At 57.7% G+C, this 15,233-nt stretch overlaps 1 protein-coding gene and 1 long non-coding RNA gene across 3 annotated transcripts; one reads left to right on the top strand and one right to left on the bottom strand.

Moving 5' to 3' along the window:
- The first annotated feature begins 253 nt into the window (after nt 1–253).
- Nucleotides 254–14,130, top strand: POGK (pogo transposable element derived with KRAB domain). Of its 2 annotated transcripts, none has more exons than XM_008264143.4 (6): nt 254–625; nt 1,960–2,093; nt 6,432–6,558; nt 7,246–7,344; nt 8,445–9,930; nt 12,311–14,130. In XM_008264143.4, the coding sequence occupies exons 2-5, from the start codon at nt 1,962–1,964 to the stop codon at nt 9,911–9,913; spliced, it is 1,827 nt and encodes a 608-aa protein (XP_008262365.1). In that variant the 5' UTR covers nt 254–625; nt 1,960–1,961; the 3' UTR covers nt 9,914–9,930; nt 12,311–14,130. The 2 variants fall into 2 exon arrangements, with proteins under 2 accessions (XP_008262365.1, XP_051714378.1); XM_051858418.2 differs by lacking the exon at nt 254–625 and adding an exon at nt 662–805.
- LOC138850506 (uncharacterized) lies at nt 5,815–7,570 on the bottom strand. Its single transcript, XR_011390325.1, has 2 exons — nt 7,192–7,570; nt 5,815–6,680 (listed from the first exon to the last, which is right to left on the bottom strand). It is a non-coding gene; the product is annotated as an uncharacterized lncRNA (long non-coding RNA).
- Nucleotides 14,131–15,233: the final 1,103 nt, after the last annotated feature.

The following is a 15,233-nucleotide window of genomic DNA, read 5'->3' as shown; positions in this document are numbered from 1 at the left end:
CCTTGGGTTACTTTTGTCGCACTGCCCGCCGAGCTGTCAGCCAGCAACTCCTTCGAACGTTTCGGCGACGTTGCTTCGACACGCCGGTTTGGTGCACGGAACGCGTGCTTGGGCAGTCCCGGCGTTCCTTCTCCGGACAGAACAAACCTCGGACACCTTGCGGGTCTGGCCTGCCCGCGGGAGGCACGGCCCGCCTCTGGGCGTGCAATTTCCAGCCCACGCATGCAAACCGCCGGCGGACGCCAGGGTCACCGACCGTGCGCTCCCACGCTACTCTGGCCGCGAAGACAACTCCGCGCTTGCCGGGCCGCGCTCGGGCGCGTTCACGGCGGCCCGCGCCGCGCCGGGGGGAGAGGCCAGGGGGCACGGCCACCGCGGCCGGCGGAAGCGGCGCCACCGCCGAGGCCTGCTGACATCAGCCGCGCTCCTCCCCTCGCCTCCCAACACCCTCAGCTCCCGGCCGGGCCCTCCCTCGTCCCCACCACGTGTCCTGCCCGCTCCCTCCTGCGGGGCCGCGCGCACGGGGAAGCCGGAGAGGCGGAAAGGATGGCGCTGTGACAGCCGGGCCGCAGCCCTCGCGTCCCCTCCGGCGGCCCGGCCCGCGCCCCGGCCGCTCGGCCCCGCGGTGAGTGCACGCGGGCGGCGCGGTGGGGCGGGGCGGCCCCTCCCCCGGGCCCCGGGCGGCTGGGCCGCGGCGGGGGCGGGGGCGCCGAGGCTGCAGCTGCCGCCGCCGCCGCCGCCGCCGCCGCCTTTGTTGCGGTCCCGCCGGGGCAGGCGGGCGGCGCCGGCTCTTGCCTCCCGGCAGGTGCGCTGGGGCCGGGAAGGGGCCTGGCGGGGAGGCGGGCCGGACGGCGGGGGCCGGCGGGAGCGCTCCCGGCGCGGGGCCGCGGAGAAAGGGAAATGGGACAAGATGGCTGGAGAAATCCGAGCGCGCCCGGGGGCGCGGCGGCGGCGGGCGGGGCGCGGTGGGCGGGCGGCGGCGGCCGCTGTGGGCACCTTCTTCTCCCGGGGCAGCAGCCCCTCCCACCTCCTGCCCCCGAGCCGCTGGCGGGGGCTGCGGTCAAGTTCGGGCCCCCAGTGCTGGGGCCCTGCCGCCTGTCCCATCGCCCCGGACCCGTCCCTGTCGCGTGCGCCTGTGTCTCTTGGATGTCTCCAAGACACCCACTTTGCACTTCGTGGGGGCCATTTCTTTGGAATTTCGGGGGGTGCAGCCCACGAGAGGCAATCTCACCAGGGGCACCCGGGTGTCGCCGGCGCTCCGAGGGCACAGGCGCGCGGCCCTTTGTACTGGCCGGCCTAGGTCGGCCGATTCTGCAACCCAAGTCGCTTGCGGGTCTGGGTGGGCGCCCCACAACTGTGTGCACTTTCTTGAGTATGCAGCGTGCCTAGGACTGCCTCCCGGGTTTGGAAAGCCCTTTGAAAGGCAGCAGGGTTCTGTTTTCTGAAAGGCTCGTGGATAGGACCTTGCTCTTTGGAAAATCCAGGTGAGGGGTATCCTAGGGCCAACCAATCTCCCCAGGCTGATGGTACCAACCCAAAGGAGTAAGTGCCCCTGTTGTTTTCAGACACCTGCTTTGACAGGAAGTCCACACCCCTCTCCTGCCCATGGTTCTGGGCTGAGAAAGACATGCCTTTCCCTGCACCCTTGGAAACCTCTTCCTTGGAAGTTTTACACACTGGCCTTGGTTCTGCTCTTCAGTTCTCTGGTCTCCACCATCCGGCCTGGGCTTTCTTCCCCAGACAGCTCTTGTGATATTTGGAGGTAGTCAGATGGGTCATCTACCTCCCGTTCCTCTTATCATAATGAAATGTGTCACCCCAGCCCTCCTCACTTGCCTGGCTGCATCCTGGTTGCAGTAGTACTGAGGTTGGACGGGGCTGGTACGTAGCCGAGCCCTCCTGGGCACCGTCCCCCGTGAGGGGGAGAGTTCATACCCACAACCCGTTTTTTGTCTGCAGAGATGGAGTCCACGGCCTTCCCTTTCCATGTAACCCTGAAGGAAGAGCAAGAGGAAGAAGAGATTGAGAGCCGGCAGCTGGAGGATCACCCCACAGATATGCAGAAAGTCCGAATCTGCTCGGAGGGCGGATGGGTAAGTAGAAGGTGTGGAGTCCACGTCCCGCCTTGAGAAGCAGGCCTGGGAGCTGGGCTCGCTTTCAGTCTCCTGCTTAGGGCATGGAGAAGCACCTGTTGCTGGAAGTGTGGACCTTGTGCCTCCACCCATTTCCCCCTGCACCTGCTGCATGCCAGGCACACTGCAGGCACCAAATTCACGCATGCTGACTTACTGGCTGGTTCAAGGGGATCATTTTAAGGAAGACCTGGCTCACCGGGGTGACATGAGGTCCTGTGTAAGTACCTCTTACAGTAGCTCCCCCGGGAGAGCTGCAGGTCCAGCAGGCCTGGGTTGAAATGGTCAGCAGCAAGGAGGACAGACGCGGTTTAGCATTTGCAAGTGGAATGGTGTGCTGATGGCAGAGTGAACTTAGGCAAAAGTCAGTGCAACAGAGAGTTAGTGTATACTTGGTTATTCACAGTAGTTCCTGAACTTCCTGGTGACTGCCATGACTTGTAAACATTGTAAGTAAGCAACAAATTAACATTCCTTCCTCTGCTTAGTTTTCCATTGTGTGTCTGCGGAGTCTCCCTTTTTTCCAACCAGAGGTCCCTAATGGTACAGCCATGGCATTCCCCAGTTGTCCAGTCTTTCTCCTGTAAGGGAACTGGGGTGCCTAAAGGTTTGCTTTGTGCCCCGGCTCCCTGAGCTTTGCCTTTCGAAGCAGTGTAGATCCAGTCCAGTCCAGCCATGTCTGTCTGGTCCGTGTTCTTTGCTCACCCTGATCTCCTCCCCAGCATTTAGTCCCATGCAGTCCAGTGTAAGGCTTCAAAGCGCTGAGGTTCGGGTGGCCAGCCCAGAACATCCACAGGGAGTGGTGAGCCGTGGGGCACAGGTGCAGTAGGAGTGGATCTGTGAGTGTGCTGGGGCGATGAGAGAGAGCCAGGGGAAGGCTATGCTTGTGCTGGGAAAGAAGGAAGCAAGCAGAGGAGCTGGGGGAGGGAAGCTGGTGGCGTGGTGGCGCTGGGGCTTGGGCACTGGTGGCCTCCAGGCGTCCCGCCCCCATCCCTGGTTAGTGAGCACAGTGCTGGGTTTGAAGACAGGAGCCCTCCTCTTGTGAAGTTTCCCATCTTGTGAGCATGCCGCGGTAGGGCCAGCTCCTGACGATGCTAGGGATGCGCCAGCAACCGAGACGCCAGAGGCTTCACTCAGGCTGGGGAACTCGGACCAGGCCTGGTCTTGGGCCACTTCCCCTACCCTGCCCCTTTGGCAGAGTTTGTAGGCACTTTTGGTTCTCCCAACTGGAGGCGGGGATTGGAGGGGAGATCCTGCCGGCATTGGATGTGTATGGGCCAGGGGCACCACTGAGTAACTGCAGTGCCAGTACACAGGGCTGCTGTCCACCACACATGCCACAAAGAGCCGTCTGGCCCAGAATGTCCACAATGCTGAACTCGGCAGCACTCAGTTAGGGAAAGGGAGGAATTGAGTCTGTCTTTTAAATAGATGTTCTGGCTGCAGAGAATGATGTTAGAGTGGTCGACACAAGCTGTTCCACCATCCTAAGCACTGTAGTATATATTAGGATAACATTCTGCAGACTTGGAATAGAATTATAATTTCAAATAGGAAAAAGGAAAAAAAATGCTTTGCACTTTGACATGAGCCAGCTCAGCCAGGGGAAGGCAGGAGGTTTGCACTGCGGGCAGGTGGACAGCGCATGCAGAGGCCCCAGAGAGCCCAGCGAATATGGAGAGTTAGAACTTCTGCAGCTGGGCCCTGAAGTGCAGGGTGGAGAGTGGGAGGAGAGCACCGGGAGAAGTAGGCCAGCCAGGGACCAGGGCCAGCCAGGAGAGCGTGGTAGGCTGCGCCAGAAGTGTAAGTGCTCCGCTTGTTGGCACTGAGAAGTCCTTAGCCTGTCTTTCCATGCCACCTTGCTGAGGCTGCCATGGACTGCTGAGACAGCACAGGCTATGGAATCAGATTTTCTAGCTCTGTGACCATGCACGAGTTACTGACCCACTGTTTCCCTCCCATCACCGTGGGTAGAAATCCCCAGATCCCTGGCTTACTTAAAGTATTCAGTGAGATAATGTAATTACACCAGGGAGAGTGCCTGGCCCACAGCAGGTGCTCCTCAGTGCAGGCCTGCAGGCTCACTGCCTCAGAGCCGTGGCCTGGGGCTCCCCGCCCTGGGGGGGAGGGGGCTTCTGTGTGTGAACACTTCACACCAGGTTCCCCTGGAGCTCAGCGCTGGAATGCCAGCCTAGCAGACACAGCAAGGCAGTGCACACAAGCCTTATCAGATGAATCCTTGATCTCCTGGGAGGGTGGGGGCAGAGGGCAGGCCGGGAGGGCCCCTGACTGCCAGGTCAGCAGTGTGCCTGGAGGTTGGATGCAGACTGTCTGGCTTCTCGGTTTGGCCCAGGGCTGGACGTGTTTACCTTCTGCTGTGTTTGGCCAGATAAAAGGCTGCTTTGGGGCCAGGGGCCTGGCTGGAGGGTTACTGCACGAGGAGGAGAGCTGGGAAGCAGCTGACCGCTCCTCTCCTGGAGCAGAGTGTGGGTGTGGGAATTACCCACCTGCCCGCCGCCCTCTGGGCACAGCTTCAGGCCTAAGAACAGGGCTGCCCGTCCTGTGTCGCGTGTTACCGAGGAAAGGAAAGGGGGCTATAAATAGGTATGGCCTAGATCTGGGACTTGGCAGGGGAGAGAAAAGGCCCAGGCGGGTTCTTGGAAGCCTCTAGGAGGTGTGAAGGGAGTGGGTGGCAGATCCCCAGGCTGGCTGGCCGTGCAGGTGGAGGGGGAAGTTGGGAAAGCCTCGCCACCACTCCTGTTGACCGCCTGGTGTTTCATACTGCGGGGCTCTCCAGGCCGGCTCCCAGGAGGAGGCGGCTCGGTTCAGTGACAGGTAAAATTGAGTGCTGCCTTGAAACTCTCCTGAGCGGAACCAGAGAAGGAAAATCCAGAGATGATTTGCCTAGACTGTTTACCCAGAAAGCCATTTATTTGTAAGTGCCGACTGGCTACAGGCAGTAGCCCAGGCACAGGGAAGGCATGTGGAGTAAGCACAGGTCGTGCTCGGGGCAAGCGGATACGGCAGCAGCAGGAGCACACAGGTAAACCAGCAGAACTCTGAGTGTCCCAGGTGCAGCTGCAGCCCCGAGCCAGGTGTGCCGGCCGCCCAGGGCTGCTCATAGCCTGCAGTGAGTGGGCTTCCTACAGAGCAGGGCATCTGGGTGGCTGTCCACCAAGTCCAGGGAGACCGTGGGCAGAGATGTGGGGGTATCAGGGAGTGGTTAGTGCAAGGAGGAGCGGGCAGCTGAGTGTGGCTGGAGCATGAAGGGGCCGGCTAAGGGCAGTGGAGATTCAGTCCCCGGGGGTGGCAGCTTTGCTCTGTGTAGCTGGAGCCTGGACAGGTCCAGATCTCCACCTGCCATTGGCTGTGTAACGCTAGCCAGCAAATGAGGCTTATGTGAGCCCATCTCCTTGATTCAGTGGGGTTTTCTCTGCCTCTCCACAGGCAGCAGGAGGGCAGTCAGGGACACGGGTCCAAGGGCTTTCCTTGGAAGTGCCTCCCGCGTGCAGAGTGTCCTGAGAGGGAAGGCCAGCATGACTGCCCGACAGACGGCCGACACCCGAGGACGTCAGTATTCTTAGCTGAGGCCAGGCCGAGACAGGGCCTTGCAGAACAGCCTGGAAGGCCGAGAGTCCACAGTGACCAAAGTGTCCCAGGGAGTTCTCACCACCGACTGCAGTGGGATTCCAAGAATGGGTTTTAATGACGGGAAGAAAAAACGCATTCCGTGGGAAGCACAGTCATTTAGAAAACAAAGAGGGGTTGGTTTGGGTGGCTTGGCTGCCTTCAGCTCCTGCCCCACTGGCCGCTGCAGGGCCAGGGAAGGGGCAGCAGGGGATGCGAGCAGGCCCCTCCTGTCTGGGCAGCTTTGGGTCCCCAGTCCAACACCAGGTAGGATGAGTTGCCCTGGGACCCAGTGCGGCCTCCGGGGAGCAGTAATCCTGTTTGGATTTACAGCACACCCCACCCCTGGGCTGGAGGTCCTTCCGGGCCGGCATGTTGGTGGGACACTTTCCTCTGGGTGGGGATGGCTTCTGTCACTGGTGTCAGAGGTGAACCGTGAGCAGCTGTCACTGCAGAAAGTGAGGATGCGGTAGGTGTTCTGTGTCTGCCAGCCTGGTGGTGGGCATTTGGGCGCTTTGTGTGAACAGCGCCAGCGGCAGGGGCACATCGTGTCACCAGTAGCCTGTGAACAGCTGCCTGCCGCCATCCTCACCCCGACCCGGGTCCCAGCTGTGGTGGTCCCTGCCTGCGTGTGCCTGCTGGTTGCTGAGACGGGCCCGTTTGCTGTTCCAGGTCCCAGCCCTGTTTGATGAGGTGGCCATATACTTTTCTGACGAGGAGTGGGACGTTCTGACCGAGCCACAAAAGGCCCTGTACCGGGAAGTCATGAGGATGAACTATGAGACTGTGCTGTCGCTGGGTAAAGCTTTGTGTTCGTCTCCTGCAAGCCCTGAGCCGAGGGAGGGTCATGTCCGTGCATCCAGCGTTCCTGTCTCCCGGACTGGGCCTCCGTCCTCTGCGTGCTGGTGCCCATGTAGTTTCCTGTTTTGATTAGGGCAGGATGTAAATATTGTGTCCTCCCACACTGCCACCATGCCACCTCCCAGACCCACCCGCCTTCAACACAGACATTCACATAACTCGGGAAGCCTCCCCTTGAGCCCAGGCCTGGGCTGCCATCCTCTTTGGGGGGAGAAGGCAGGCCACACATTATCATGGCCCAGAGCGTCGGGGCATAATACCTGCCCCACCACCAAAGAACACTCGCTCCCCTGCCAGCGCTGATGCCGCCTGTCTTATCACAGTGTGGCCACTTGGAGGGACTTCCCGATTTGCTCATACGGGGACCAAAACGTTCACTGGATCAGCGGCTGCGTCCCTCCGACGTGCCTGCTAAGTGCAGGCTAGCATCTACCCTCCCTGTCGGAGAACACAGACCCTCCCCTGGACGGACCTGTTATCTGGAAACATCCCCGGGCTTGCTGCCCCCTGCCTTTCACAAGGTGGAGGGCCATGGGCCAGAATTGGTGCATGTGTGTTACTAAGTACTTACGCTGGAGCTGCGGGACAGTAACACACAGCTGTTGTCGGTTTTGTCTCTGGACAGAATTCCCATTCCCTAAGCCAGACATGATCGCACGGTTGGAAAGGGAGGAGGAGTCTCAGACTTCGGATGAGTGGCCGCTCCAAGGAGGAACCTTTGCAGGTACCGCAAGTCCACGCATTCCGCACCCATCCAGGCGGGAGCACCAAGAAGCTGGCTCGTCGGTTTCTCTGTGCATTGTGTAGGGCAGTGAAGAGTGGGGTTGGGGGCTGACAGCTCTCCCTCTTTCCAGGGCTAGCTGTGTGGCCTCAGGCAGCATCGTTGACCTCTCTGAGCGCGCGTGTGCGACCTGGTATGCAGAGGAAGCAGAGTGGGCTCGTGCAGCCCCTGGTCCAGTTACATCCTGGCCACTAAAGGAGCATGCCCTGTGCCTACACAAACCAGGGAACGCTGGGAGGACGCGTGCTCCCAAAGTTATTTACCCTGGCTTCTGCCCATGGCACACTGGGTAGAAAAAGCAGTGAACACTGCAGTACACTTCTAGGCAAAAATGTCCGCTTACCAAGAAAACAGGAGAGGAGCAGTTGATTAAATGCAGCGAAACTCCCAGGTCACAACAGTTTCATTTGCCTTTTTCTCTACGGGTAAGAGTTTAAAAGGCCGTAGGTCACTGATCCTAAGACTTGCTTCCCCACCACCACATTGAACAACTCCGAAATCGAAACGCCTCTTAAAATTGCTACCGTGCCCTCATTCACCAAGCGGCACTCCTGCCTTTCTGAGTGGCATGCCATGGCGCATGGTGAGCTGGTGGCGGCTTAGTTTGAGATAGATAGGGTCATTTGCCCGAGCTGTATTCCGCTTCCGTGACTGCCTTCTAAATAGAGGCATCCGGTGAAACCCGGTGTGCGAGGACCACTTATGTGCCTTAAAAACTGCACTTGGCTGTGTGTCCTGTTTGCAGCAGGTTCTCTTGTTTGAGGACTGGGATCCAGCCGTGATGCACACAGAGCCCTGTAAGGTCGCACTGGCCCCCGGCCTCTCAGGGCCAGTGCTCAGTACCCGGCTCTGTCAGCCGCTAGCCTGCGTGGCCTCCCTCCCCTCACCACGGAGGTCTGTGTGTGAAAGCACTGGGAGACTCTCGGGAAAGGCCTCAGACGGCGCCACCTCTGTTTGGGTGAACCTCAGATGCAGCGTCCTGAGCCGGCTGGCCCGGGGCAGCCTCACCGTGCTCACCGGCCTTGTTTTGTGTCCCTCCGCAGAGAACGAAGACTCTGACGTTAAGCCTCCGGATTGGGCGGGCCCCACGAATTCTACCCCCCAGCTTCCCCAGCCCCAGCCCCTGGATGGCCTGGGCCTCCGGCTGCCTCGGGACCTGGCAGAGCTGCCGGAGTGGAGCGAGGGCTACCCCTTCTACGTGGCCATGGGCTTCCCGGGCTACGACCTCTCGGCCGACGACATAGCCGGGAAGTTTGGCCGCGGCGTGCGGCGCAGCTACGACGCGGGCTTCAAGTTGATGGTGGTGGAGTACGCCGAGAGCACCAACAACTGCCAGGCCGCCAAGCAGTTCGGGGTGCTGGAAAAGAACGTGCGGGACTGGCGCAAGGTGAAGCCGCAGCTACAGAACGCCCACGCCATGCGGCGCGCCTTCCGGGGCCCCAAGAACGGCAGGTTTGCCCTGGTGGACCAGCGCGTGGCCGAGTATGTGCGGTACATGCAGGCCAAAGGGGACCCCATCACCAGGGAGGCGATGCAGCTGAAAGCGCTGGAGATCGCCCAGGAGATGAACATTCCCGAGAAGGGCTTCAAGGCGAGCTTGGGCTGGTGTCGCCGGATGATGCGGAGGTACGACCTGTCGCTGAGGCACAAGGTGCCCGTGCCCCAGCACCTGCCCGAGGACCTGACCGAGAAGCTGGTCACCTACCAGCGCAGCGTGCTGGCCCTGCGCAGGACGCATGACTACGAGGTGGCCCAGATGGGCAACGCCGACGAGACGCCCATCTGCCTAGAGGTGCCGTCGCGGGTGACCGTGGACAACCAGGGCGAGAAGCCCGTGCTGGTGAAGACGCCGGGGCGGGAGAAGCTCAAGATCACGGCGATGCTCGGGGTGCTGGCCGACGGCAGGAAGCTGCCCCCCTACATCATCCTCAGGGGCACCTACATCCCCCCCGGCAAGTTCCCCAGCGGCATGGAGATCCGCTGCCACCGCTACGGGTGGATGACCGAGGACTTGATGCAGGACTGGCTGGACGTGGTGTGGAGGCGGCGGACGGGCGCCGGCGCGCCCAAGCAGCGCGGCATGCTCATCCTGAACGGCTTCCGGGGCCACGCCACCGACTCGGTGAAGAGCTCCATGGAGAGCCTGAACACGGACATGGTCATCATCCCCGGCGGGCTGACCTCGCAGCTGCAGGTGCTGGACGTGGTGGTCTACAAGCCACTCAACGACAGCGTGCGGGCCCAGTACTCCAACTGGCTGCTGGCCGGGAACCTGGCCCTCAGCCCCACTGGCAACGCCAAGAAGCCGCCCCTGGGCCTCTTCCTCGAGTGGGTCATGGTGGCCTGGAACAGCATCTCGAGCGAAGCCATCGTCCAGGGCTTCAAGAAGTGCCACATCTCCAGCAACCTGGAGGAGGAAGACGACGTGCTGTGGGAAATTGAGAGTGAGCCGCCCGGTGGCGGCGAAGCGCCCAGAGAGTGTGACCCAGAACACGTGACCGTGGGCCACTGAAGGGAGAAGCAGCTCAGGTAATTGGTGAGGGGTACGCACCCAGCACCTACGCTGATGCGTGTGCGTGCGCCGCTGGTCCCTGTTCTGCAATGCCCGCAAGTGCAGATGACAGGCCACCGGCACTGCCTGACGGACACTGTTGACGTCCTGGCGTGCGCCCTGTGTATCTGGCCTCATTGTTCTCTGTGGCCTGGACCAGGAGCACTTGCACAATAGGGACAGTGAACAAAGAGTGAGTGGCCAGAACCCTTCATCTGCGGGCTGCCCTGGGCTTGAAGGAGCCTAAGTCTGACATTGCTCAGGTCACACGGAGCGTGATGTGAAAAGCCAGCTCTGCCTTTTCCTTTCTGCTCCGTGCTGGTCACTCAGGGCTGCTGTGTGCCACGTGTACCTGCTGCACTGGGGGCAGGTGTGCCCTCTCTCTGGCCTGAAGGACAGTGACACGGAGCAGTACTAGTGCCTCTGGTCTCAGTCCAGGTGGTCCACACTGCGTCCACCAGGGAAATAATACAGCGTTTGCTTGCCTCTCCCTGGGGATCTGAGAGGTGGTTTGTTTGTTTCAACAAAACATCTTGGTCTCTCAAAACTTCCTCCACATGCAGTGGGCAGTTATAGTCACTTGTAGTCAGCAGATGTCTCAAGGGAGTTTTTTTTGTTTTTGTTTTTGTTTTTAAGAAACAGATTTATTTGAAAAAGAGAGCGAGACAGAGTTCTGTACACAGGTTTACTCCCTAAATGGCTGCAATGGCTAGAGCTGGGCCAATCCGACACCAGGAGCCAGAAGTTTCATCCGGGTCTCCCATGTGGGTGGCAGGGGCCCAAGCACTTCCAGTGCTTTCCCAGGCACGTTAGCAGAGAGCTGGATCAGAAGTGCAGCAGTTGGGACTCGAACCAGTGCCCATATAGGATGCCAGCACTACAGGTGGTGGCAGCTTTACCCTCTACACCACAGTGCTGGCCCCTGAAGGAAGATATTTTTAAATTGAATCTTTGCACCAAGAAAGGCAGATGTAGGACTACAGTGAGTAAAGTGTGAGGGCTTGGGATGACAGGCCTGGGATTTTCATGGCCAAGTACAGAAGAGGAGCAGCTTTGAAGGGGAGATGGAGAGGGCAGAAGTGGGGGGCACTGTGGTACAGTGGGTTAAGCTGCCACTGCGACACCTGCATCTCAGCCTGGAGTGCCCGTTTCAACTCCTGGCTCCTTCACCAATCCAGCTTCCTGCTAATGAGCACCCTGCAAGGAGGGACCGTGTACTTGGGTCCCTGCCACCCATGGGAGACTTAGACGGAATTCTGGACTCCTGTTGTGGGCATTTGGGAAATAAACCATAATCAGTCACTTTCTCCCTGCCCCGGCCCCTGCCACAGCTCTGCCTTTCAAGTAGATGAAAATAGAAACGTCTTTTTTGAAAAAGGAAACAGGGAATGGGGGCCTAATAGAGACAGCAGAAGTGTAGTCGGCCCCCAGTGTCCCTTGCACGGCACAGCCCTCGAAAGAGCAGCGGAGTGGCCACACACAGGGGAGGAACACTTGGGGGCTTCACAAAGCTTATGGGGGAACACAGTCTTCTCATTCCATGTCCATGACCTTGGAGCCCCTTGACAGAAGGAGCAGCCGAACACCTCCGGTCGCCGGCTCCTGCCCCTGACAACTACTTTGTTCCTGCAGTTTTGCATGGAGGAGGAGCCCCTCCCTTTTACAGAGGACGCTGACACGTACAGTGAGGCGTTTCCACCTCTGAGCTCGTGTTTTCTCCAAGAGACGCTCACAGCAGCCAGCCTTCACCCCACTTCCCGCCGTGCTTGCATAAACGCGTCTGCGTGTTGAAGTGACTCGGGTCTGCCTCCTTGCCCCAAATCGAGCTGTGCTTGTCACTTGGTTCTGAGATCCCTGCGGTTACAGCCGGAGCGAGCAGCGGCTCAGCCCCAGAAATTGCTTTCTGTTCTGGTGTTCCTCTCAGAAACTCACGAATTTGGCCTCGCTTTTGTGCTGGCCATTGTACTGCCTCCGTTGGAGAGCGAGCGCTGAGTCAGAGTGGATTTGCATTCTCCCCTCTCCTTGTTAGATAAACATTCTTGTGCATTTTAAATTTTCTATGCCATTTTTACTACGCCAGGAACTCAATTTAAAAAAAAAAAAAAAACACTTGCAGAAGAGGAAAAGGAGAAAAGCTACGCCACACTCCACACTGGAGCTGTGAACGTAAGCACTCGGGTCTGCTCAGTCACGGGCCTTTGTTCTCCTGGGCACCCACCATGGACAGGCGCTTAGGAGAAGACCCACAGGCCTCTGACCCGTTAGGAAATCTGACTGATACATGACTGTCTGTTACAAGCTACAAGGTGTCCACAAATCCAAGGGTTAATTCACACCTACATGCTCTCTGTTTTCCAGCCAATGGAACTGTGATTGGAACAGCTGAGGAGGCCGATCCTCAAGAAGATTATTCCCGAAGGTGTGGGCGCCCCGAGAACGGCAGGACAAGGCAGCGGGGCTCGAAGAGCCAGGGCGGACGGCAGCAGCCTGTGCGCTCCCTGCGGGGACACAGCCCGACCCCGCCCCGCATCCCAAGGTGAGGACCCGTCCTTGCAGCGGAGAACCAATTAGCGAAGAAGCTGCTTCTGCCTGGCGTCTGGTGGTGGAGATGAGTCCTGTGCCCATCAGAAGAGACGTGTAAATACGAGTGAGCAAAGGTGTTTTCCCAGCGAAGAGACCCTTGCTTCCTGCCCTGGCGTGGGCGCGAGTCTAGTGCGAGAGCACCTCAACGACTGTTTCACTCTGCCTTTGAAAACCCTTCCCCAAGTAGAGCCTGTGCCCCACACGGGTCAATCCGCACGGGTCGCAGCGTGTCCCTGCAGTGCACCTGCCACATGCCCGCTTCCCCTCGGGGAAAAGATGAGACGCTAAGGCATCCTGGCATGGTGCCGGCAGGTGGCTTTGTGGACACACTAGGTGGGCTGGAAGGTCGAGGCTGAGATAAGCCACGCTGTTTTATTTATCTTCCCAATCCATTTGGCAGCTAGACTTTTGTAGGGTCTCGTTTAATGGCCCTACCTATTTTTCCCCCCCGTCAGTATATTTAATGATAGGGTGGCACTTGTAACGCAGCTTTTGTTTCTCAGGCTGCCCGCGGAAGTCGTCACTGTAAATCCCCTGCTGTCTACTATGGTACATGGCCCACTGAGACTCAACTGACACGCGCTTTAGGGCTAGCTTTAATATTTTTTATCACACTGGTGGTGGGAGGGCTTGGGCTGATAGATAGCCATAGCTGTTTTGAGATTTCTAATCTCCTGCCCAGCGGGAGACAGGAAGTGGTGGAATTTCGCTCAGTTTTCACACCACAGTCATTTGCATCCCCGTGTAAGTTGAGTGTCACAAACACATTCCTTCAAGGCTCTACGTGCTACAAAATACAACAGAACCTCGCAGACAAAGCCATTGCTGGAAATGTCACTGCAGTGTCAAATCGATGTAGCAAGCTACCATAACCACTTTTCCTTCCGGTAGACAGCTTAACTGTGTATTATACTGCTCTTGGCATCTTGAAATACCTATTTCTACTCAGGTACTAATTTTCCTGTTCACCTTTCTTTTTAAACCCAATTTCCCCCCCTCGGGTGGGGGGGACACTTAACTTCCAGTATCTGAATAACTTTAAGTATCTGAATTGTTTCCCTCCTTGTCCTGGCCTGTCCTGTGTCCTTGGTCATTCCAAATGGCATCTAAACCCAGCTACTTTCCACTCCACAAGTTTCCATTCCATGTAATTCTTAATTTTTCCTCCACTGTCCTAGTTCCTAACCCTTCCTTTATATCATACCGCAACACTTTGGGAGCTTAACACATTTTGTAGGACCTAACTTTGGTTCCTTGCATTGGAGCCATAGTTAGCATCCTGCGAGGAGTAGAGAATGGGCTCAACTCCCATTTCATCCCACCAGCGGCTCCTCGTCGCCTGAGAGATGATGCCTTACAGGCTGCACAGCACTGGAACTTCCCTAGAGTAATGGCTCTCCTGTCAGGGTCTTTCTGGGCTCACTCTTCCACTGACTTAATGATGTTTGCCTGACAGAGCCCCAGTACAGCTATTTTGCAGAAAGCTGTTACCCTAGAATTAATATAGCACATCCAGAGACCTAGTCGTACTCCCTGGTAGTTAGGAACTGACTCTCCCCCTCCCCCCACAACAATAAACTTTGATAATAAAGACAGTAGGGTATGTTGGTTTTATTTATTGACCTGTGGGCCTTGTGAAGTTACATTACCCAACAAGTACACCCTTGAATCATCAGTCGTGTTCATGGGATGCAGTGACATGGGTGTCTTTAAACACAACGGGAAGAAAAATTAGGTGATTTAAACTGGTTTTGGAAGTAGGGGGAAGTGTGGCATACGGGACTCTTTTCCTCAGTCATGTTCAGGGTGGCCTCAGAGGGGGCATTCCCAAAAACACACAAAGGAGACCCACACAGGGGCAGGAATGTGAGTGAAAACGTGCTAACAGACTGATGGACAGAAGAGAACGCAGGGTCCTGGAAAGACTGATGAACAGGGGGCTTTTACTGTGTTCAGCAGAAGCAGTCCCGACAGCTGACCACGCCCACAGAACAAGGAAGTGGCAGTACCCAGGAATAACCACATAGTTTTCCTTTGCAATCCACTGGCATGAAACACTGACCCAATCTGTCGTCTGCACCCTTCAAGGCTGAGCTCTGAGACTGAGCATACATATCCTGACCTGTCCTCCCAGAAGGCACTTTGACATGAGTCCAAGATGGGACACAGACATTGATGGTCAAAGCAGGGTCATCATTCAGAAGATGATTTGTGAAATTTGGGAGCTCACGGTCACTTCAAGCGACAGGGACAGGGAAAGGTGTTTCAGGAACTTTGTGTCTGGCTGCTCACAGCAGCAGGTGACAGACAAGGGTGTGTGCTCATCAGCAGGCCTCTGCCCTGTCTGGTAACGTAAGGCTCAGTGAAGACACCCATCACTCAAAGGCCAGAGCACTACTGAGCTTCCTACAGGAAGAACAAGCTCTATGCCAAGTGTGAAATTACCTGGCTTCTCACTTGTTTCTTTTTCCCCTTCCCTGGAATGGGCACTTTTCTAAATGCTGCTTGATAACGAACACTCATGATTTCTTAACCCGAGTATAGAAAAGACTGCACACAGGACCCCAGAGCTGGCACTGGTGTTCTTAGAGGGAGCCGGCCTGCGTGGAACAGAGAGCTCCAAACCTCTGTACCTTCCTGCTCTGCCCTCAGCTTCAGCTCCCAACTTTGAAAATGATTTTGGGGCCAGCTCTGTGGC

Source organism: Oryctolagus cuniculus, chromosome 7, assembly GCF_964237555.1.
Source record: "Oryctolagus cuniculus chromosome 7, mOryCun1.1, whole genome shotgun sequence".
In the NCBI taxonomy this organism is placed as follows: domain Eukaryota; kingdom Metazoa; phylum Chordata; class Mammalia; order Lagomorpha; family Leporidae; genus Oryctolagus; species Oryctolagus cuniculus.
Note: the sequence above shows the minus strand (reverse complement) of the source record. Positions and strands in the feature narration are given on the sequence as shown.